Below are 22842 nucleotides of genomic sequence, written 5' to 3'. Positions count from 1 at the left end.
ACTGCACTCTCATGTCCATAGCCTTCGATACATCATGGTCAGTATTCCGAAAATTGTCATGAATCATCACCACCACCAATAATTATCATTTGGAATAATCAATTGAGAAAATTCTCGTCTGCCGTGCAAAAGAACACGTTTTGACTTGAAAAGCAATCTTAAATGTTAAATGAACATTCATAACCAAGAGGATTTGGAAAAACAGCCTGATAAGGACAGTTTGCTCAGGCGGTGGGATGTGGAGATGATCTCACGAGGACAATATTGAAGCAAAACACGTCCAGGATTCAACGTCGTGAGGATGTGGGTCACCAATTTCTCATTTTTTTCCTCTCTCATTCCGAACAAGGACTTTCTGCAATCTTGAGTGTGTCGGTGCCAGACCACGTCTGCACATCTTCCACATTTTTCATTGGCCATTTAAATGTTCCAAATGAAAATTCAACACACAAAAAAAAATAATAATAATAATAATAATAATAATAATAATAATAATAATAATAATAACACCACCACCAATGCTGTTCTGTGGTTGGCTGTCCTCTGTGTTGTTACTTGACCATAATTCTCTTGTTATGTTTCCTAATGTGTGTTGCCCGATTTACGTTGAGGAGGAGACAACCCCAGAATAATGGGCAGAATTGGCTTTAGCATCCAATAGAATAGGGATGAAACAAATGGAGGTGAGAACAATCCTGGTCACCTTGACAGTCGGGAAGCTTTGCTGTGTGCAATCCTTCACAGAACCACGGCTGCCCTCGGTGAGGTAGCGTGCACGGTGTTGCCCTTCTGGTTGCACCAGGATTCGTAAATGGACACCTTCGGCACGGTTTGGATGTTGACTCGTCAGCAAGGGTGATATCGTCGACGTGGTTTTTGCACACACTCCCAATGTTCTGCACACAAAGACATGCATGTTACCACATGATACAACGTCAGACGTCACCCGGAATAAAGCTTGCGGTGAAACCTGCCCATTATTCCAGCACGTCAAGTGTTCGTTCGTGTGTCATCGTGCATCTTGCTTCATCGATTAAAATGTCTGTTAATAGTCCACGTTGAAAAGTATTATGATTGCAGTCCAACAACAGAGCATGATGAAATCAATTAAAAAAAAATCAAAGCAATCTGTTAAAGTGAAATATCAAATAAACATTCAAGTGTGGAAAGCCATGTCCCGTTTTGCACATTACGGACACACCCACCCAGAGTCTGCCGGAGTAGCCGATGGTGACGCAGGGCTGCCAGGCACCGTTAACGCGAACGACGAGGGGTTGTGATGCACACCACAGGGAAGTCCACCACCATCGTCCATCGAGCTACTGAGCAAGGTATCGCCGTCGGAGTCGTCGGGTGGCCCGTGGCGTGATGAAGCGTGTGCGAAAGCTCTTGCCGACACACGGCGTACCTTGCATTGACCTTGCAGTGCGTCGGGGCTGCCTGGACTGCCACCACTTTGCGTGCTAAGGTTTGAGTGAGAGTCCTCCGTCCAGAGCCCAGCACTAAGTTCTGACATAGGGTCAGGTGAAAGTTCACCACAACCTGCTACCACCACCTCATCACAAGACATGAAACTGGCATCCTCTAATAGGTCTTTTGGGGGTGGGGGAGGAATTAAGCTCGCAGGACCAGAGGGCGAGTGCATCTCTTGTCGTCGCTTCTGTGCCATCGGTGAACTGGCGATGGGTGACGAGGCAGCTTCAGGAGTCTGTGAGGCAGCCGTGCAGACCTGCTCATTGCCAAATATTCCACTTACCGTACTCGGGCTACTTACCCCGGCGACGGAAGCTGCGCCTGGGGTGCTAACTATGGCAGCTATCGTGGTGGGGCACTTGGCCACAGGGCTCGGGGCTTGGACCGGGTGCTGCAATGGGGTGTTCCCCTGGGCGTCACCACTGCACGGTACATCTGCGGTGTGCAGCAAAACCCAGGGAGTGAATGAGAGGTGTTCGCTCCTTTCGACAACGTGCCCGCGCCCGTTGGCTAGCCAAAGGACACCTGCCCGACAGGCCGCCCATTTTTCTGCTTGACCCCCACCCTTTGTTAACTTTACACCTGTGCATGCCTGGCGAGCCTGTCCTGGTGACCACGACAGAGCCATGAACCAGACTAATGGTTGAGGTTTACAATGTAGGACTACACATTTGACAAATGGTTATAAACCCTCCAGGTGTCAGAATAAGAATCGCAAACGTGTGTGAGGCATGCAGGAAAAGTGAAACGATTTCCTTACCATTAGAAAAATGAAAAATTGTTGTTGTCCAAATAATAATAATAATAATAATGTTAATACGATTGTTACACAAATATGAAATCTCAGTCATTGAAATTTGAAAAACCAGGGAAGCTGCCACTGAGCAAGGTTTAAAAAAATTAAAAAACGAAACTACAAAAGACTAAACTATATCGTGAGGATGTTCGTGTTGATGAGAGGCGAAATCGAAGAGATGGTTCAAAGGTGCAACAAAAGATGGTGTACGAGTAAAAATAAAAAGTGTGACGATAGCCCCGACACCTGGAGGGTTCGATGAAAGTCAGAAATATACCATCAACGACTCGCCAGGAAGCACTCGGGCATAATTTATACATGTGTCACTTAATAAATAAATAATAATAAAAATTAGACAAATAAAAGAAGAAAAAACAAAAACTGCTGGGTCAGGAGAAAGCCACGCACGTCATGACAGTCACAAAGTGACTGGTTAGTCTATCATGCGGAATTCACATTCACGACACAGACCTTGACGGCGAGAGAACATGCGGCCTCAAGGCTCCAAGGTAGCTCGCCGGCCGGCCGAGACGACCTTTGGGACGGGCCAACGATGGATGGGTGTCGCTTTTCCGGTATGAAAACCGAGGGCACGGCGTGGCACCTCAAACAGCGTGGCCGTCACTCTGACGGGACTCGGAATCCGATGTTTCGTTTAGATGAGTGAAATTAAAAAAAATTTAAAGGAAAAAATAAAATAAAGTAAAATAAAATCAGACGCCGATTTGCAATCATTTTAAAAGCTTCCCAAGTTTCAGCGTGGACCAGGTCATCACGTGAACACGGTGATCGGTAAAACGTGCGAATCCGGAAGATGTTCATGGGAATAAAACAGATGGTTGCGCAAAGAAGTTACAAAAGGAAGAGTCAAGTATTTTTTGTGAGTTACGTGTCGATTTTACATCTCGATACCCAAGATATTTTAATGCATTTAGTTTGTGTTTCCCTTTTAGCACACCGTCATCACATACTGCCAAACACTGATCCTCAAGGGCATCATAAAAACGATTAAGCAATTACTTTTGAAAGTTCACACACAAAAACAAGTCCTGATAAATGGTGACATATGTACAGATGCAAAGATGAAGGAAAATGATTTCAAAGGTATATATATATATATATATAAATATATAAATAAATAAATAAAACTCTCTCAAAAGACACTTGCTGTGGGTATGCAATCGGCCAAACATTCGATGATTCAGGTCTTACACGAGCAGAAACGTACCTCAGGATGGAAGTATATGTCAACACTCTCAAGCTGAAAATATAAAAATCTTACTGTCATTCACCACAGTCTTAAAATGCAAACAAACCAATTCTACATTGTAACCGTTGCCATGGAGATGCATCTTTTATTACTCTGAATTGATAAAGGAGGCTCAATCGATTCACAAGTCGGGCTGAGTAGAGGTTCAAACCTATGTGGAAACGCAAGTCCTTCTGCTCGGGGTTTCGAGTGTACGACCCGAACGGCCGAGCGTATGAACGGCTCCTCGCGCCGGGGAACGGAAGCGCTTCGACCACGCATCACCGTGCTCCGACGAGGCGGGCGGTTCTTCGGTACCTTGCTGAAACCTCTCCCTTCGATGTCAAGTTAATTATTCCTCCCAAAGGAATACACCAAACTGAAGAGAAACCGGCTTGCTTTTCCACGTTAGATTCATCACCCCCGTAAATCATCCGCGTTATTCGCTGCACCTTGAAGGAGACTTCCTCGGTCTTGTGATGCCACTCACATACCCGGGTCTTGCCATAACATGACATGACTGCAAAGTCATGTGGCGCTATCTGACTGCATAAAATGACTGCAAAGTCCCAGCTCAACATCAAGTGACTTATCAACCATTTGAAATCTGAGTATTGGTAATCCCTTTGCGGAAAAACAATCGTTATTGCCAACCGTTCACCAATTACACAACAAACTCCCTTCATCACCGACATATCACTTGCATGCACAAGTGGATGAAGAACGTGCAAGATTATATTCGATTCGATCCAAATCGCCCAACCACCAAGTTGCGTAGCACGTATGCAATAACACATCGTATTGCCCACGTACTATTTCATTGTGCATCACGTGATCCAGCTACGTCGTGTCGTTATCTCACATTAAAACGAGAATGATGGAAACAAACAACCTCCAGGTTAGCCGCTTCATTTTGGCCCCGGATGAAACATGCAGCCCATTTGAAATTCTGAGAATTGCGTCGTTTGCCCTGCAGTTAACACATCATCTTGAGTTTCCCCATTGCTTCATACACATATGTTGTGTTCAAAAGGATAAGCCACGATGTTGCGTTTAAAATGGAACAACCGTTTGGTTTGTTTTTTTTTTAATGAAAGGCTCTCAAACCCACAGCAAGTGTGGAGCAGACAGGGTGCCAAAACAAAGCCAGGGCCCGGGTGCAAGGTGCGGCGCCATCCATTGAGGATGCAACAGCTGAGCTGCAGACACTTCCTCGTCAGATTTCACAACCGCTCACGAATAGCCTGACGTCGGGCGGTGGAGTCGAGCACGTAATTACCGAGTGATGCACAGAATGATATCGCCTTCAGGTAGCTAAACCGTTTCCCCTCTCCAAACCTTCAAGACAAGCAATCCATTGTGTGAATATCAAGAGTGCACTGTGGGCCCTGCAGCTCAGCTGTAGCATGGCTCAACATTTGAGAAAGTTGAAATCTTGATTGAAGAGGGGAGGGTTAGGGTTGGGGAGAGAAGTTTCATGCCATTGATTTAAAAGTAATAGATGCAGAGCATGATGGGGGGGAGAGAAAAAGAAAAGGAATATTAATTAAAAGTAATCAAACAAAAGGACAGGACAGCAGAGGCCACAGGCAGGTGAGAGGCAAGGATGGAAGCAAGCCATTATTAGCGGAAACTGTTGTGGAAACTGGACCCAGCTCGCCCGTTGGTGTAAATACCGGGGTGGGTTGGGGGGGGGGGAGAAAAGGGAAGGAGAGCGTTTCCGGCATTAAATTGGCCTCACTTACGAGATAGCGCCACATAACCTATCACGACTATCGGTCTCACGAATGGGGGTTAAAATACAAATGCAAGTATTAATAGCATGACGAACCAGCATCTCAGGCAAGAGCAACACACATCCACCAATTCTGCCCGTTTACATGTCGTGTTGGTATCGGTGTGGTAAGCTACTCAACCGGCCCGATTACTGCGAAACCTATTCGACTCTGGAATGTACTTTAGAAGGTGTAGTGTGGCATCGGCATTTTGATCTCCGCGTCCCGTTTCTCGGAGGGGTGAGTGATCCTCTCTGGCCTCAGCCGCATCAACTCTGGGACCGCGCAAGTCGCGCGAGGTCCAAATGATGGGCTTCGTGCAACTTAAAACGATCCCAGAAATTAAAAACCAATTTCAATCGCTTTCCGATCCCCGGCACATGCTTGGGAACGACGGCGCTCGAGCTATTTTGGTTGCAATGATTTTAGCAATCGAAGCGAAGCAGGCCTGAGATATTTGTTTAGTCTCATTCCAAAACACCGTACATTTGAGCTCACGGGCCACGATGCCGAAACGTGCATCGACCTCGACCGTATACCCAACGGACGATGAATGGCCTCCGCTCTTACCATGGTGGGTACAAACTTCATCATGCAAGCATAAAAAAGTTAAAAGATGCCATTCTCACTCAGGCAGATTTTATTGATTTTTTTTTTTTGTTCCATGGCAGAGGAAATAAACAAGCTTTGCTCGATTAAAACATGGGTTGAATACAAGCAAGCAGGTAACCTTTAAGGGTCTCCAGTAGCGTTGTCGCAGGGGTGGTTACCTAGCCAAGGGTGACTGCTTTTAGAGCCGGCTGCAATGGCGTGCGAGAGGACGGGGATAGTTACAATGCTTTAGCACCTGCAGCACAACACAGCACTTTTGAGAGCGGTTCAGGTGAACATGTGCTCATTGCAACACATTTGTAACAACACATGCTTTCATCTCGCTTGTTAAACACCAGACTCCTCTGCACGTCAGGTTGAGAGAAGGTCTAGTGGGGAAGACCGTCAGCTTGGACCGTCTAATTGATGAGCTGATGCGTGCAAATATCACGGCTGGCACAAACGGAACAAAAAAAAAACGACCTCGTGCTTGCGCGTACATCGCAAGATACTTGGGAACAAAGTACAAGATGTACGAGAAGTTACCGCGTGCGTGCAAAAGAGTCTGGTACGATGTATGCACAAATATTTAAGTAAAAAGAAGCATTCAAGGAAAAGGGCAGGACATGGAGGAACAAATAAATACTCAATAACCCACACCAAGACAGACAAACAACAATATTTGTAAAAAGGTGTGTGTGCTCACCATAATGGTGTAATAATGTGAACACCCTAACATTTCACCTCATGCTACACTCAGCATACCTGTATATCCAAAACTACCAGCGCGCTTGAACCGAAGTGCACGTTTCAATGGCGACGTCACCGAGTGCGATCACGTAGCAAAGTGAAAAGCGAACGCATTGCCGAGTCGTGCGCCTCTCCTCGACAAGCGAGGTTCGAGTCCAACATTTCAATCACCGAGTAGTCGTCCAAGACGGCGCGGGCATTGTGTGCCAGGTGTTAAGTACATAGATCAACAAACGTCACACAAAAAAACAGGAGTACGGGGTGAGGCGGCATAAAGCCCGGGAAGGCACACGGACGAGGAGAAAACAAAGGCACCACAAACGAAAAAAAAACCCCCAGAAGTGTTCCCCAACAAAATGAACACCATCGTGCCTGCGCTCACAAAGCTGATCGGTTTGGGAAATACTTTCATAAAGCGGAACGGCATCAAAGGGAAGGCTGCAGGACACCACGAACGTCGGTCCGTGACACAACAGGACAACACATGATCCACAATTACAATCGGCAAATACAAACACGACGGTGTGCCCTTTTTTTTTGGAAGGAGTTTCTCTTAAATCACTCATTTATAGTTCAATATAACCGAGCGATCAGCAGGATGTACAAATGCTACGATGCCGAGTGAATACGCACGGCTATCCAGAACACCGCACCTAACCTCGGCTATTCTCCCATCACATTGCCACGTGAACAGAATATGCGTTCAGTTTGTACGAACAGCTGCACTCGGCGTCGGATTACCGCTTCATGAGAACTCCAAAAGTGGCAAGGGCCCAAGAGTGATGAACCAGCTTCAGGAACGAAATTAAACTCGCCTGCAGCTACAGGACTATTGTATGGACAACATTTCTGCTTCGGTGGCACATACAAGATACAAAGAATCACACTCAAAAAGGACCGGACCAAGCTCCCAAAAGCACTCACAACTATGGCCAAAATGTGTGCGAATGTGTCTGCAGTAATAAAAGGGGTTCAGAAAGGCGGACAAGAGGACTGATAGGAGGAAAAGTGAACGGGGGGTTGGGGGTGGGGGGGGTTGTGGACAGCAATTAGAGCGAAGTGCTAGAGTTCGCCTGCGGTGTGACGCATCGTCAGCAGGCGGGGCCGTGTGGCAAAAAGCATACCAGCAGACGGGACAGCCATGTTGCTGGAAACACGTTCGGCTTCGACGTCCCTGGACTCTGCACCAGGTGCGAGACCAGATCTCAAACTACTGGGAAGCTGCAGCTCCTTCGGCAACAAATCATAAACTGAACCTAAAACAGCAAGAGTGGGTTTTTGGAGGGGAAAGGTAGGGGTGGGGAAGGAGGGGGAGGGTAGGGTGAGGGTGAAATGAGATTAACATGGACATCCAAATTTAGAAACCTCCAGCTCTGTATCATACATCATTTCATTTGTCATTCTTCAATGATCTTCCACTTCCCACCCGTCAATGTTCACATTTGTTTGCTATGAGAGCAGAGCCACAGCTGACATACAAGTGGCATTGTTGTTCGATCGTCTACCCCAAGCCTGGATAAACATAATCAACAAGGCCTGCATTATTAAGTGCATTCAACAGGTTAAGAGATGTGCGGGCCCATTGAGGTACAGCACAGAGAAGCGACTCGTGATGAAACTAAGATGGCAGGATTATTAAATAGTTATTTTACTTCAACATTTGCACAAGAACAGTGAAGACAATTACCAGTACCTGAGAATATCTATGAAGGAGGTGAGGAAGGGCTTTTAGAGGAGTTCCAAGTAGAAATGGAGGAAGTTAAGAAACAGCTCGGTAAGGCAATGGAAGATAAATCTCCAAGGCCAGATAATATGCATCTGAGTACTGAGGAAAAGTCTGGTGTTGACTAAAGCATGAGTCACATTTGCTCTACGGCTAGGATACGGCGGCCGTACCCCCCTGAATTGACAGAAATGTGCAGTGGCCGCAGAATTTCTGAGGTGGCCTTAGGGTGGCCCTACGCTGTATGGCTATCTTTTAAAGGCCGTCGGGGTCTCCGTGGAATTACAGCGCGGAGTTGTAACTTTTTCATTTCTAGGTTGGCCGTAGCAATTTGACAAGCCGTAGCCATGACGTAGATGTGTTCCACATCGACCGTATGTAGAGCGTATAGTGGGATTGTGTTATTCGTGCGTTTTCCGTAGGCTCTTATCAATGAAAAATGAATTTTGCCAACCCCCAAAAAATTACGGCAGCCGCACTATTTCCACGTTCGCCTTAGGGCCCCCCTGCCGTCGCCTTGCGTCTGCCTTGAAAATTCTATGGCCGCCGCAGGGATGCCCTAAGGTCACCGTGCGACATCAAATCAAAGACCGTACGGCACCCCCACGTTTTCGGTCTCCACAATTTCTAAATACCCCGTGCGGCTACCCAAAAAATAAAAACTTATGTGACTGCTACATTGTGTGACCGTGGAAATACTGCGGCCGCCCAATAATTGCTAGTGGCCGTATATTTTTTAGACCCTAAGGCCGCCGAGCCAAATGTGACTGAAGCATAAACGGTTAAGGTGGCCAGCCTAAAGGGGAACCCAAACGTAACTTTTTTTTCGTTCTTTTTTTCTGAAAACCATTCAGAATCATCAATCACGGCTTCATTTGAAGGGAAAATTTTTAAAATATTTTTGGTCAATCACAAAGTGTCAAAAAAAATTAAAAAGCCCGATAGTGTCGATTTGTGCCAGTGACATCACACCCCTTGAGCCCACCTTGATCAAGATAGCACATTTACGTGGAGAAACAGTGCATGTCGAGCTCAGATTCCGACACTTATTCCACCATCATGAGCAACTCTGAAGATTCTCAGAATGTTCAAACTGATCAATGGGGTCTTGAAGACACTTTTGGACACAAAATTAGCGATGGAAACACTTTCAGGGGAAGTGGAGCCAAATCGTTTTGAGCCTTATGTGAGTGATTCAGATGAAGATGGCAGAAGTGTTCGTGAAGGTGAATATGCGGGTCAGATGTTGACTACAGAATGGAAGGTTTTGTTTTTCCTTTCAATTCATAAGGAAGGGACTTCGTATTAATTCATAAATCAGTTTATATATTACACGAGCCGAAACACCAGTCATTGCCCGACAGCCAACATCGAGGACAAAATGGGCAAAAAATGCTTTGGCCCACCGTCGCAGGTTGACCAGGTGTCTTGTATGTTACAGGATCGTCCCGTTTCATACTTTCATGGGACGCCTGTGGGGCGTTCCATGTCAAGTGCACACGTTTTTCAGCGAAATTGTGACACAACGTCTCAGATTTCACTCTTTTTTTTTGTGCAAGTGCTTGCATCCACGGTAAAGCATTATGTGTCAATTTTGAGACCTGGGGGCCCATCAGGGCCCATTTTAGCCCCCCCCCCCAATTTGGGTGCCCCGGGTTGACCCACAATCTTCCAGTGGCCATATCACAGGTTGTATTGGTCCGATTTGGATGATCTTGGTGTCAAAATGCTCATAAAAGTGAGATCTTTCGAATCGCGTGAAGAAAGATCACTCCGAAACAGTAATTCACAAAGTTATAGTTTGGAGCGCCCTTTGACATTGGGCCGCCGCCCCCCAGCGGAACCGATGATCCCGATTTTTTCGTGTGAGAATACCCCTTCATATACTCCAACACCTCAGCATAAATGAAAATGGGATCTCAATGGGTTCAAGTGTGATGATGGTTTTATTGTTCGGGGTCCACATATCACTAATTTTGATTCGACATTGGGCGACGTTTGCCGTCATCGTTCCAATGACGACTTTATGTCTGAAATTGACAATCATCATCTCTGGACTAATATATATATATATATATATATATATATATATATATATATATATATATATATATATATATATATATATATATATATATATATATATATATTGCATCATTTGCGAAAAATTATTCTGCCTATTGTGTCGATTGGTTTTTAAGTGTACATTTTTTGTGTAACCATCATCAAATTAAGTTATAAATGGGCTAATATCAGTTTTTTGCATATTTTGCAGTAAGCATGGCGACTGAAGATCGAAAGGAGTTCCGAAAATACTGTTGCGATCCGTTCAGCTGCCATAAAACGAAACAACGAAAAGATCTTCGCAATGTGTCAAATAATATTGTTGTAGAATTCCCGCCCGTCAGCGTGCAAATGACCGCGTCAAACCAATAGCGGTTGCTTCGCCCACCGAACGGACAATCCAGTCGTGACTTTCTGGAACAATGCCAGAAACCAGTCACGGGTGGGTTTTTAATCCCACCACGGCCCAGTCCGTATTCTACCCGCGCGAAATAGGGTCAATCGCCGAATATCGATATACCTAAGTACCTGCGCGGGTAACCTACCGAGGGACCGTACCTCGGCGAAGGCCTGCTTGGACACGAACAGCTTAAGCAGTCCGTTCCGTTCTGGGATAACCGAGCGGGTATTATCGCCAGACCTCGCCGGACCCGATTCTATTTATCGGCTATTCAAAAACCAACTATATTCCGAGTGCAAGATGGGGCAGTTCAATGAGGGAATGGATGCAACGAACAGGTTTACATTCACACAAGGACATTTATTATAATAAAGCACGAATGCAATTAAACAAGGCAAAACACGTATGCAATTATACAAGCAACAAAAGCACGACAAAAGAACTACAACCGTCTACTTATTATGTACAGTAACTTGCACTTAATAGCAGTTCCCACTTATTAGATGGGCCCACGGACACACGTACGCACACACACAAACACACCCAAGAAATGGTGGCAGAGACCTTTAATAACGAGCTCCAGCTCGGAGGACAGGTGAGCTGAAACTCAGAACCTATCTCGAACCTCTCCACCTCGTGTGGCCTTCAAGTTGTTCGGACCAGGGCTCCAGCGAGAGCGAACTGGATCCAATCGCCGAGCCGCGATCTTTCCCAAGCTCCCGCGAATCCTCCCGCGCTTCTCAACATGTGCTGGTGAGACGAGGCGCCGATCCTTCCCGTCGATGCGTCGCTTCCCCGAGGAACCACCTCCCGCGCTTCTCAACACATGCTGCTGAGATGAGGCGCCGAACCTTCCCGTCGATGCGTCGCTTCCCCGAGGAACCACCTCCACGAAGAGGTCAATGAGTCACACCAAGCCGGGAACCAAAATGGAGAACAGAGAGCTCCACGAACCAAGAAGAAGAAGCCACCACTCGCAGCTCGAAAGAGAGCCTCCAAAAAGCCTCCTCCCGAGCCAGGCCTCAGCCGAAGCTCACCGAGCCAGCCGAAGCAAAAAGCTTCCGCAGGCCTCGGCGGTCTGCTGAACGACTCCCCTCAACTCCCTTCTCCAACTCTGCCCACGAACAAAAGAAAAGATCTCCTCTTATCCTTCTCCCGCCCTTCCTCCACTCCCGGCGTGACTCATGACTCGTGCCCTCATGCTCCATCCCCCGCTCAGTCACGGGTGGGAGGGAGTTGTTGACATCATGAGTCACGGGACGGCAGGGTTCTTCTTGCTCTTCGCAGAAGAGGGGGAGGGATGTCTCCATTTTTCGTTCCCTAACTATTAAATTGATCCGCAGCGCATCGAATCAATTTCTGAACATTTAAACTATGAAAGGTGAGCTATCTCGGGAACAAGCACTTATCGACATAGCTGACTAAAGAAACCTGAATGTTGTGTGCAATCGAATTCCCAAATTCGTAACAATATGTTGATGAAATTTTCTTCAAAGGTGAAAAAAAGATGACAGACTTTGTACTTCGTGCAGAAAAAAAAAAACTCTCTCAGTTGTCACCAGAGTGTATTGAAGAATCATCTTCGACCAGTTCAAAATTATCATCAGAACGTACTATCGAAGGCATTGCAGAATCTATTTCGACAGATGAGGACGAGGAGGTTTTTGAGCGAGCAGCAGAAGTTGACCTATTAAATCAGTCGTTATCGATGATGGGCGAAAGCCCATTCAACAAACGAAAGGCAGAAAGGAACCCAGGGTACGTTCCTGAAAAGCGAAGTAAAGTGGAAGATTCTGTGCGAAAGAAATCAGAACTAGTTTCTGGACCAAGTACTGCGGAGAAAACACGAAATACAGCATCAAAATCTGATGAAAACTGCATGCCAGAGGTGATCAAAAGCCTGAAAGAAAAATACGTTGTTTCGAACCGTTCAGAGCAAATACGTATACTGACAATATTTGCTCGGAATATGAGCATCAGAGGGATGATGAGTGAATTCAGTTGCTCCCAAAGAATGGCTGTGCAAGCCAAAAAATTTGAGAAAGAAAATGGTATGCTATCGTCTTCAAATCCCAAACAGGGTAAAATATTGCCTGATGAAGTGAAATCCGCCATAACCGAATTTTACCGAAGTGATGAAGTCAGCCGAATAATGTCGGGAAAAAAGGACTGTGTGGTGGTCAGGAATGAACATGGAAAAGACAAAATTCAAAAGTGCCTGGTACTAAACAATCTCAAGGAACCGTTTCAGAAATTCAAAGAGAAGAACCCTGGCTTGAAAGTTGGATTTGCGAAGTTTGCCATGCTCCGTCCCTTGGAGTGCGTCCTGGCTGGTTCAGGCGGTACACACAGTGTATGTGTATGTATGATACATCAAAATGTGAAACTCATGATGTTTGGTTCCAAAATGCTACAGATAGCCGAACTTCCAAGCTATCATCATGTGATAGCACGCATAGTTTGTAACCCAGCACAACCGGCATGTTATTTCAGAACTTGTGAAAGTTGCCCATCAATTGAAGACTTCAAAAGCGAGCTCCTGAGTGCTTATGAACTCGAGGATATTGATGAAATTCAGTTTCAACGGTGGACATCCACCGACAGATCTGAACTGAGCTCCATGGTCCTGCCTTTGGAAGAATTCATTTATCAATTCTGTGAACGCGCGGTGAAATTAGTGAGACATGACTTCATTGCCAAGGCCCAATCTCAGTTTCTGAAAAATAAGAAAGACGAAATCGGTGAAGGAGAATTTGTCATTATTGGAGACTTCTCAGAGAACGATACGTTTGTCGTACAGGATGCGGCCCAAGGATCCCATTTGAACTGCTCTCAAGCGACAATTCACCCCTGAGTTTACTATTTCAAATCGGACGATGGCAAATTAAACCACGATTCGTTCACGATTATATCAGAATGCAATTCTCATGACGTTGTCTCAGTCCACCTCTTCCAAAGAATTCTCATTGAACACTTGAAATCTAGCTTTGGAAATGTAAGGAAACTTTACTATTTCTCAGACGGTTGTGCTGGCCAATATAAGAATTGCAAAGCCTTCATAAACCTATGTCGTCACAAATCAGAGTATGGTATTGATGCAGAATGGCATTTTTTTGCCACAAGTCATGGCAAGGGCCCTTCAGATGGCGTGGGAGGTACAGTCAAACGAGAAGCAACACGTGAGAGCCTGCATAGACCTTACGACAGTCAAATTATTTCTCCAAAATATCTTTTCGCCTTTGTTGAAAATGGTTTGAATGAAATGAAGTTTGGTTACGGGATCCAAGAGGCGTATGACGAGGAAGAACAAAATCTGGAAGAAAGGTCAAAAACGGCCAAAACCATAGCTGGAACTCAAAAACTTCATGCTTTCATCCCTATTTCTGAAACTGCTCTTTAAGTACGCGAATTCAGCCTTAGCGATGAACACCGTATCGAGTCAACTATTTCAAAATCTACACCAACTTTTAACGGGAAACTCTCAGGCTATGTCACAGTGCACTATGATGGAAAATGGTGGCTTGCCTGCATCATGGAAGCTTTTCAGGACACTAATGAAGTGAAAGTGAATTTTCTTCATCCAAACGGGCCCAAAAATAGTTTCTTTTTTTCCTGACATTGAAGATCCCTGCATTTTATACATTTCTGATATACTTCTTTCCGTAGAACCAAAAACTGCAACAGGTAGAACCTACACAATCAGTAAACAAGGACAAATGTGTCCAAGAGCCACGTCCTAAAGGTTTTGTCTTCACCAGAAGAAGAAAGCAAGTTGTCCGAAAGACTATTTTGAAGGATCTTGTTTTGGATGAAAGAATCATTACAGAAAGTCGAAACTAACGCATTTTTATCACAACAACAATAACAACAACAACTTCCGATATTTCGTCACGTGCCTTGATGGAGCCAACAGCGAGACCCGTCATGGAGACTTCTCGTTCATGACGAGAAAATAGTGTATTTACGAAATTACAAGCCATTCTAAAATTAAATTACAAGAAATTACAATTACAAGCCATTCTAAAACCGACATGCACCGCACAGGTTACAAATTCAAAGAGGATATCGACAGGAATCGTGTGCAGAGACGTGCATGGATTCTGTGGAACGGGTGATTTGTACAAAAATTAAGATTCCTCGATCCAGGTGCCGATCATTCAAACATTACACGTTATACATCCAATTCCCTGATGGGATTTATTTCTCCAGCCAGGATTTACAAAGATATTGTTAAGAAATTTCTGAACTGTGCATCTATAGCTAATTTCAGTTTTCAAGTTTTATTATTTTGTGAGGAAAATATGCGTACAACAAATGTGCAAGGTTTCTGAAAGGGGCAGTTAACAGAACAAATAAAACAAAAAAGCTGCTAGCTTAACAAAGAACTATTGTAATTATTGAACAAACAGAAAACAATGCAGAGAACTTCCCAAGAACTATACCTCTCGAGTAAAGGCTTTCAGGCGAGTTGAGATCCATGTCAGGACCAAGTAGTGGGATGAAATCAGAGGGCATCGCGGCCGATCCGAAAGAGCGAGCGGTCTGCCGTGGCTGCCCGATAGCACCCGGCGTCCTATCACTCAGATCCTCACTTTGTGGTAAGCGAGGTGGGGTAGGAGCGTCCGTCTTCACCGAAGGTCGAGTGATCACTTATCTAATAATTTTTTTATAACTCTCTTCTCAAATCCCCAACCCCGACTTTCTTTTCCTTTACCTCAACAAACACGTCTACTTTCTGCCGTAAACCCAATGAAAATTTGGCAACTTGTATGTTTTGTTTTATCTGACCCAGACTAGCTGGGTGTGGTAAAAGGCAATAGTTCATAGCCTATTCTAACTCATGCAAACAAAATGAAAGAAAGAAAAAAAAAAAAACCGAAGACAGGCCGAATGGATTTGGTATCCCAGAATGAAGAGATCTGAAATGAGAAGAACCCAAAATTCATCAGGTTTTCAAGAAAACAGCAGAAAACATTGACTGTCGATCAAAATGTTGGTGCAAATAATCACCCTTAAGAGAGAAGGATCTTCAATTTGAGAATACGCACAAACCACACTTGAAAATACTTCGCAAACAAATGCACCAAGACACTAAATAAACCAGCATGCAATAGGTTACACTTCAACAACGATGATAATATTTGCATTGATAAGTGGAACAAAATAATATAACTAAACAGACACCAAATACAAATAAAACGGACAGAGCACTCCAAACTGCAAAAACAAATTAATTGAAACAGAACCTGAGGCACAAAGAAGACCACACACAAACCTCCTCTGTGTCTTAACTCTCCCTTGAGAGGGGCAACCAATGAGAGTAACTCACCAGGACCCACCAAAGACACCGAGTGGCACAGACTGCAGGCACACCCCACTTGGAAGCACAGGACCCCACCGAGGATGAAAAGGACACACTTCGCAGAGGGACCCCACCGAGGAAGGAAAGGACACTCAGCACAGGGACACCCACCGAGGAAGGAAAGGACGCATTTAGCACAGGGACCCCCACCAGGAACGAAAAGGACACACTTAGCACAGGAACCCCCACCTGTGATAAAAAGCACACACTTAGGCCGAAGTCACATTTGGCACGGCGGCCGTAGGGTCTACAAATATACGGCCACGAGCAATTATATGGCGGCCGCAGTATTTCCACGGTCACACAATGTAGCAGTCACATATGTTTTTATTTTTCGGGGAGCCGCACGGCGTATTTATAAATTGTGGAGACCGAAAACGTGGGGGTGCCATACGGTCTTTGATTTGATGTCGCACGGTGACCTTAGGGCGTTCCTGCGGCGGCCAGAGAATTTTCAAGGCAGACGCAAGGTGCCCACAAGGTGACCGCAAGGCGACCGCAGGGGGAAGCGGGGCCCCAAGGCGAACGTGCGGCCAGACGGACGGTAACGAGTGGGTTGTTTCTTTTTTTTTTACCAGTTCTTTTGTTTCGGCTTGTCGAATTGCTACGGCGAACGTAGACATGAAAAAAGTTATAACTCCGCGCTCTAATTCCACGGCGACCGTACGGCCTGTAAAATATTGCCATACGGCGTAGGGCCACCCTGAGGCCACCTCAGAAACTCTGTGGCCGCCGCACGTTTCTGTCAATTCAGAGGGTGTACGGCCGCCATATCCTCGCCGTAGAGCAAATGAGAGTTAGGCCTTACCACAGAGATCCCCACCTGTGATGGAAAGGACACACTTAGGACAGGGACCCCTACCGAGGAAGGAAAGGACACACTCAGCACAGGGACACCCACCGAGGAAGGAAAGCACACACTCAGCACAGGGACCCCCCACCAAGGACGATAAGGACGCATTTTGCACAGGGACCCCCCCCCCCCCGCAAGTATGAAAAGGATGCATTTAGCACAGGGACCCCCACCGAGTACGGAAAGGACACACTTAGCACAGGGACCCCCAGCTGTGATGAAAAGGACACACTTAGCACAGGGACCCCCACCGAGGAAAAAAGGACACACTTAGCACAGAGACCCCCCCCCACCGAGGATGAAAAGGACACACTTTGCACAGGGACCCCCACCGAGGAAGAAAAGGACGCATTCAGCACGGGGACCCCCCACCAGGGACGAAAAGGACACACTTAGCACAGGGACCCCCACCTGTGATGAAAAGCACACACTGAGCACAGGGACCCCCACCTGTGATGAAAAGCACACACTTAGGCCGAAGTCACATTTGGCACGGCGGCCGTAGGGTCTACAAATCTACGGCCACGAGCAATTATATGGCGGCCGCAGTATTTCCTCGGTCACACAATGTAGCAGTCACATATGTTTTTATTTTTCGGGTAGCCGCACGGCGTATTTATAAATTGTGGACACCGAAAACGTGGGGGTGACGTACAGTCTTTGATTTGATGTCGCACGGTGACCTTGGGGTGTTCCTGCAGCGGCCATAGAATTTTCAAGGCAGACGGAAGGTGCCCGCAAGGCGACTGCAGGCGGACCGCAGGAGGGCCCTCAGGTGAACATGCGCCAAAAGAAACTGCAACGAGTGGGTTGTTTATTTTTTTCTTTTTTTTAACCAGTTCTTTTGTTTCGGCTTGTCGAATTGCTACGGCGAACGAAGAAATGAAAAAAGTTACAACTCCACGCTATAATTCCACGGCGACCCTACGGTCTGTAAAATATAGCCATACGGTGTTGGGCCACCCTGAGGCCACCTCAGAAACTCTGCGGCTGCCGCACGTTTCTGTCAATTCAGAGGGTGTACGGCTGCCGTATAGCAAATGAGACTTAGGCCTTAGCACAGGGACCCCCACCTGTGAAGGAAAGGACGCACTTAGCACATGGACCCCCACCGGGGACAAAAAGGACACACTTAGCACATGGACCCCCACCGGGGACAAAAAGGACACAATCAGCACAGGGAACCCACCGAGGATGAAAAGGACACACTTAGCAGAGAGACCCCCCCCCCTCCACCGAGGATGAAAAGGACACACTTAGCAGAGAGACCCCCCCCCTCCACCGAGGATGAAAAGGACACACTTAGCACAGAGACCCCCCTACCGAGGATGAAAAGGACACACTTTGGACAGAGACCCCCACCGAGGATGAAAAGGACACACTTTGGACAGAGACCCCCACCGAGGATGAAAAGGACACACTTTGGACAGAGACCCCCACCGAGGATGAAAAGGACACACTTAGCACAGGGACCCCCACCGAGGATGAAAAGCACAGAAACACTTAGCACAGGGACTCCCACCGAGGACGAAAAGGACACACTTCGCACAAGGACCCCCACAGAGGATGAAAAGGACAGACACACATAGCACAGGGACCCCCACCGAGGATGAAAATGATACACTGAGCACAGGGACCCCCACCGATGATGAAAATTACACCGAGCACAGGGACCCCTACCAAGGATGAAAAGGACACACTCAGCACAGGGACCCCAACCTGGGATGAAAAGGACGCACTTAGCACAGGGACCCCCACCGAGGACGAAAAGGACACACTTAGCACAGGGACCCCCACCGAGGACGAAAAGGACACACTTAGCACAGGGACCCCCACCGATGACGAAAAGGACGCACTTAGCACAGGGACCCCCACCGAGGACGAAAAGGACACACTTAGCACAGGGACCCCCACCGAGGACGAAAAGGACACACTTAGCACAGGGACCCCCACCGAGGACGAAAAGGACACACTTAGCACAGGGACCCCCACCGAGGACGAAAAGGACGCACTAAGCACAGGGACCCCCACCAACGACGAAAAGAACGCACTTAGCACAGGGACCCCGCAGAGAAAATGCAGAGAACGCAAGAAGTATGGGCAACGAGGATGCACACACTAACACTCACACGGAGCACGTGGACCCCATCTCTCTCACACACACACACACACACACACACACACACACACACACACACACACACACACACACACACACACACACACACACACACGGACCCCATCACACACACACACAAACACGTGGACCCCATCACACACACACACAAACACGTGGACCCCATCACACACACACACACACACACACACACACACACACACACACACAAACACGTGGACCCATCACACACACACACACACACACACACACACACAAACACGTGGAGCCATCACACACACACACACACGCACACACACACACACACACACACACACACACACAAACACGTGGACCCATCACACACACACACACACACACACACACACACACACACACACACACACACACACACACACACACACACACACACACACACACACACGTGGACCCCATCACACACATACTGCATCCGCAATTTCAAATGGAAGCCTCTCGCGCCAACACTCGGGCCGTGAGATGGTCACGAGACCCGCACGTCCGAGGACACCGGACATTGTGACGAGTCAAATAAATAAATAAATATATAAATATATAAATATATAACATACAGGAGATTAAACTCGATACTCATCATCACGTTTATACAATCGGTTGGAGCACCGACCAAACTAAACAGCCAATCCAGATAACTAGTCAGAGATAAGTCAAACGAGCTAACCTAGTAAAGATCGCATTTCGCAGATTCCACATCACGTGATGCACGTCCGACGAGGCGCAGAAGCCGTTTGGTGTGCGGCTCCACATGCTGCCAGGTGTGCAGAATCATTCCACCAACATTGAAATCGTTACTAACACCAACAACGCCATCACCATAACCCGTTTACTTCGTTTGTTGGAGAGAACAGTCACAGCACCCCAGACGTGCAGCACACGGCTCCCGACCCCGAGCGGGTGTGTGCGCATGCGCAACCGCTGGACGAGTCCCGACAGCAATCATTCTGACTGCGCCGACGCGATTTCAAAGTATCGTCTCCGTCACACTCAACCAACAACATACACCACTCACTGCGCCAAAACAAGGTTCCAAAATGTTTGTCAGTATTTCGGTTTTCAACAACAAAATACTTCGCCAGTTACTTTTATTATTTTTGCAGCTTTTGTTCGTTTATCGCAGCTTTGCCGTCGTTCTGGAGCGGCATCGAAAATACTTTAAGCGGTGTATAGTTTGTGTTTATTTCAATTCGACTTCCATCGCCGCCAAAGTCCGTATTCAGGTAAGTTTTACGATTGATAATTTTAACAAAATTAATACAATATACAAGAAGAAAAGTTAAAATTCATCCAATAAAATAAAAGACAAAGGTCGTCATGAACCGGAACCGGAACCGAAGCTGTTCATTTCAAGATGCAAGGACGGGAGTAGGGTAAGAATACTGATTCTGGCTCACTTTTCCCCATGTAAATGAATGGGGGATTTTCAGCGATTTATATTTTTTTTCCTTAAAAATAAACCCCCTTTTTATCCCAAGGTATATTTATTTGTCTCCCCTTTTAACTTGGAGGTTGAACCTCATTGAATTGAACACCTGGGGGTTGAACAGCTCACTCATTGAACCTATAAAGATTTGTTCATTCTCAAATTCCTTCAATAGTTTAATTTTCTTTGCACAATAATCCCCATCTAAAATATTGACAAACAAAACATTTGAATCTTTATATTTTTTAAGATACCCCTTTTGTGCCATTACGAAATGATAAACTTCTCTTAATGCTCTTGTTTGACCACCTCCTGAGCCACAGGTTATTTTTTGTTAAGCCCCGCCCACTTTTCTTTAAGCCCCGCCCACTTTTGTTAAGCCCCGCCCACTTTTCATAAGGTAATTTTTCTAAGCCACGCCCACTTTTCCTAAGCTCCGCCCACTTTTGCTAAGCTCTGCCCACTTTTCATAAGGTATTTTTTCTAAGCCACGCCCACTTTCCTAAGCTCCGCCCACTTTTGCTAAGCTCCGCCCACTTTTCATAAGGTATTTTTTCTAAGCCACGCCCACTTTTCCTAAGCCCCACCCACTTTTGCTAAGCTCCGCCCACTTTTCATAAGGTATTTTTTCTAAGCCACGCCCACTTTTCCTAAGCCCCGCCCACTTTTGCTAAGCTCCGCCCACTTTTCATGAGGTATTTTTTTCTAAGCCCCGCCCACTTTTCCTAAGCCCCGCCCACTTTTGCTAAGCTCCGCCCACTTTTCATAAGGTATTTTTCTAAGCCACGCCCACTTTTCCTAAGCTCCGCCTACTTTTGCTAAGCCCCGCCCACTCTTACATCATTTCCAGTTCATCTCTGACTCACAAAGAAATCACTAGAAAATTACAGGATGTTATGGTTTTGAAAAATTTCCCAATGAAGGCTTGCCTAGGCTTGCCCAGGGAATTTCCAAAGGAAACCACACCCACCAGTCTTTCTCTATAAAAGCTTCAAACCCAGGCTCCATTTTAAACATTTGTTCTTGCTGGCAATGGTGTTCTGTGTGCTTGTCTCAAACTCTCTGTCTTCTATGGAACTAAACCTTCAAGTTGATGAACTGGATTCAAACCTCTTATCTATTGAGGTAAGATTTTTTATTTTCCTATTTTCAAACTTTGATTGAAGCATACTCATTTAATAATTAAATAACTTAATTAATACATTATTATTTTCTCTCACAGGAAATTGTATCTGAAAATACTGCTTTTGCTACAACTTGAGGGGAAATTGTTGGCTTGGTTGAAGACCTTGAGTGGGATGACTTTGGTGTTCCTTGGAACTCTCTGTCTTCTATGGAACTAAACCTTCAAGTTGATGAACTGGATTCAAACCTCTTATCTATTGAGGTAAGATTTTTTATTTTCCTATTTTCAAACTTTGATTGAAGCATACTCATTTAATAATTAAATAACTTAATTAATACATTATTATTTTCTCTCACAGGAAATTGTGTCTGAAATACGAAATGAAAATACTGCTTTTGCTACAACTTGGGGGGGAAATTGTTGGCTTGGTTGAAGACCTTATGAGCGATCAAGACCCACAGAACGAGTTAGGCCCTTGATGACCCAACCAAAGAGTTATACCTTGGAGACCAGCAAAATCCTGAAAAAGAGTTTTACAGCAATAGTACTCATTGTGAGTTATCAAGACAATACCCACTGAACAAGTTATACCTTGATGAGCCAGAATACAAGTTTTACCTTGGAGACTCACAAATTTTGAAAAAATCAAGAAATGAGTTCTGCCTTGATGGTTTAAATAACTACCTTGGAGACTCAGGAAAAGGGTTCTGCCAAGATGGTTCTAAATATGGGGCCTACCTTGGAGACTCACAAATTTTGAAAAAATCAGTAAATGAGTTCTGCCTTGATGGTTTAAATAACTACCTTGGAGACTCAGGAAAAGGGTTCTGCCAAGATGGTTCTAAATATGGGGCCTACCTTGGAGACTCACAAATTTTGAAAAAATCAGTAAATGAGTTCTGCCTTGATGGTTTAAATAACTACCTTGGAGACTCAGGAAAAGGGTTCTGCCAAGATGGTTCTAAATATGGGGCCTACCTTGGAGACTCACAAATTTTGAAAAAAATCAGTAAATGAGTTCTGCCTTGATGGTTTAAATAACTACCTTGGAGACTCAGGAAAAGGGTTCTGCCAAGATGGTTCT

At 45.8% G+C, this 22842-nt stretch overlaps 1 protein-coding gene and 1 long non-coding RNA gene across 5 annotated transcripts in view; one reads left to right on the top strand and one right to left on the bottom strand.

Moving 5' to 3' along the window:
* The window catches only part of LOC147017774 (uncharacterized), a 236648-nt gene extending 216498 nt beyond the window's left edge, over nt 1-20150 (bottom strand). For 3 of the 4 annotated variants that reach the window (XM_085847678.1, XM_085847677.1, XM_085847680.1), the window contains exons 1-5: nt 19874-20150; nt 15264-15740; nt 7759-7890; nt 1206-1908; nt 704-896 (exon numbers count right to left, since the gene is read on the bottom strand). In XM_085847678.1, coding sequence (XP_085703804.1) covers nt 704-896; nt 1206-1908; nt 7759-7890; nt 15264-15336 — 1101 coding nt within the window. In that variant the 5' untranslated portion in view covers nt 15337-15740; nt 19874-20150. The remainder of the gene's footprint in view (nt 1-703; nt 897-1205; nt 1909-7758; nt 7891-15263; nt 15741-19873) is intronic. The other variant, XM_085847679.1, reaches the window with a different exon arrangement.
* A 423-nt stretch (nt 20151-20573) lies between these two features.
* On the top strand, nt 20574-22172 carry LOC147017773 (uncharacterized). The gene is made up of 3 exons (XR_015049761.1): nt 20574-21757; nt 21855-22019; nt 22117-22172. It is a non-coding gene; the product is annotated as an uncharacterized LOC147017773 (long non-coding RNA).
* The last annotated feature ends 670 nt before the right edge of the window (nt 22173-22842 follow it).

Source organism: Eptatretus burgeri, chromosome 11, assembly GCF_056783735.1.
Source record: "Eptatretus burgeri isolate ZD-2024b chromosome 11, Ebu_testis_v1, whole genome shotgun sequence".
Lineage (NCBI taxonomy): Eukaryota > Metazoa > Chordata > Myxini > Myxiniformes > Myxinidae > Eptatretus > Eptatretus burgeri.
The sequence above is the reverse complement of the archived record's forward strand: the minus strand, read 5'-3'. Positions and strand labels throughout refer to the sequence as shown.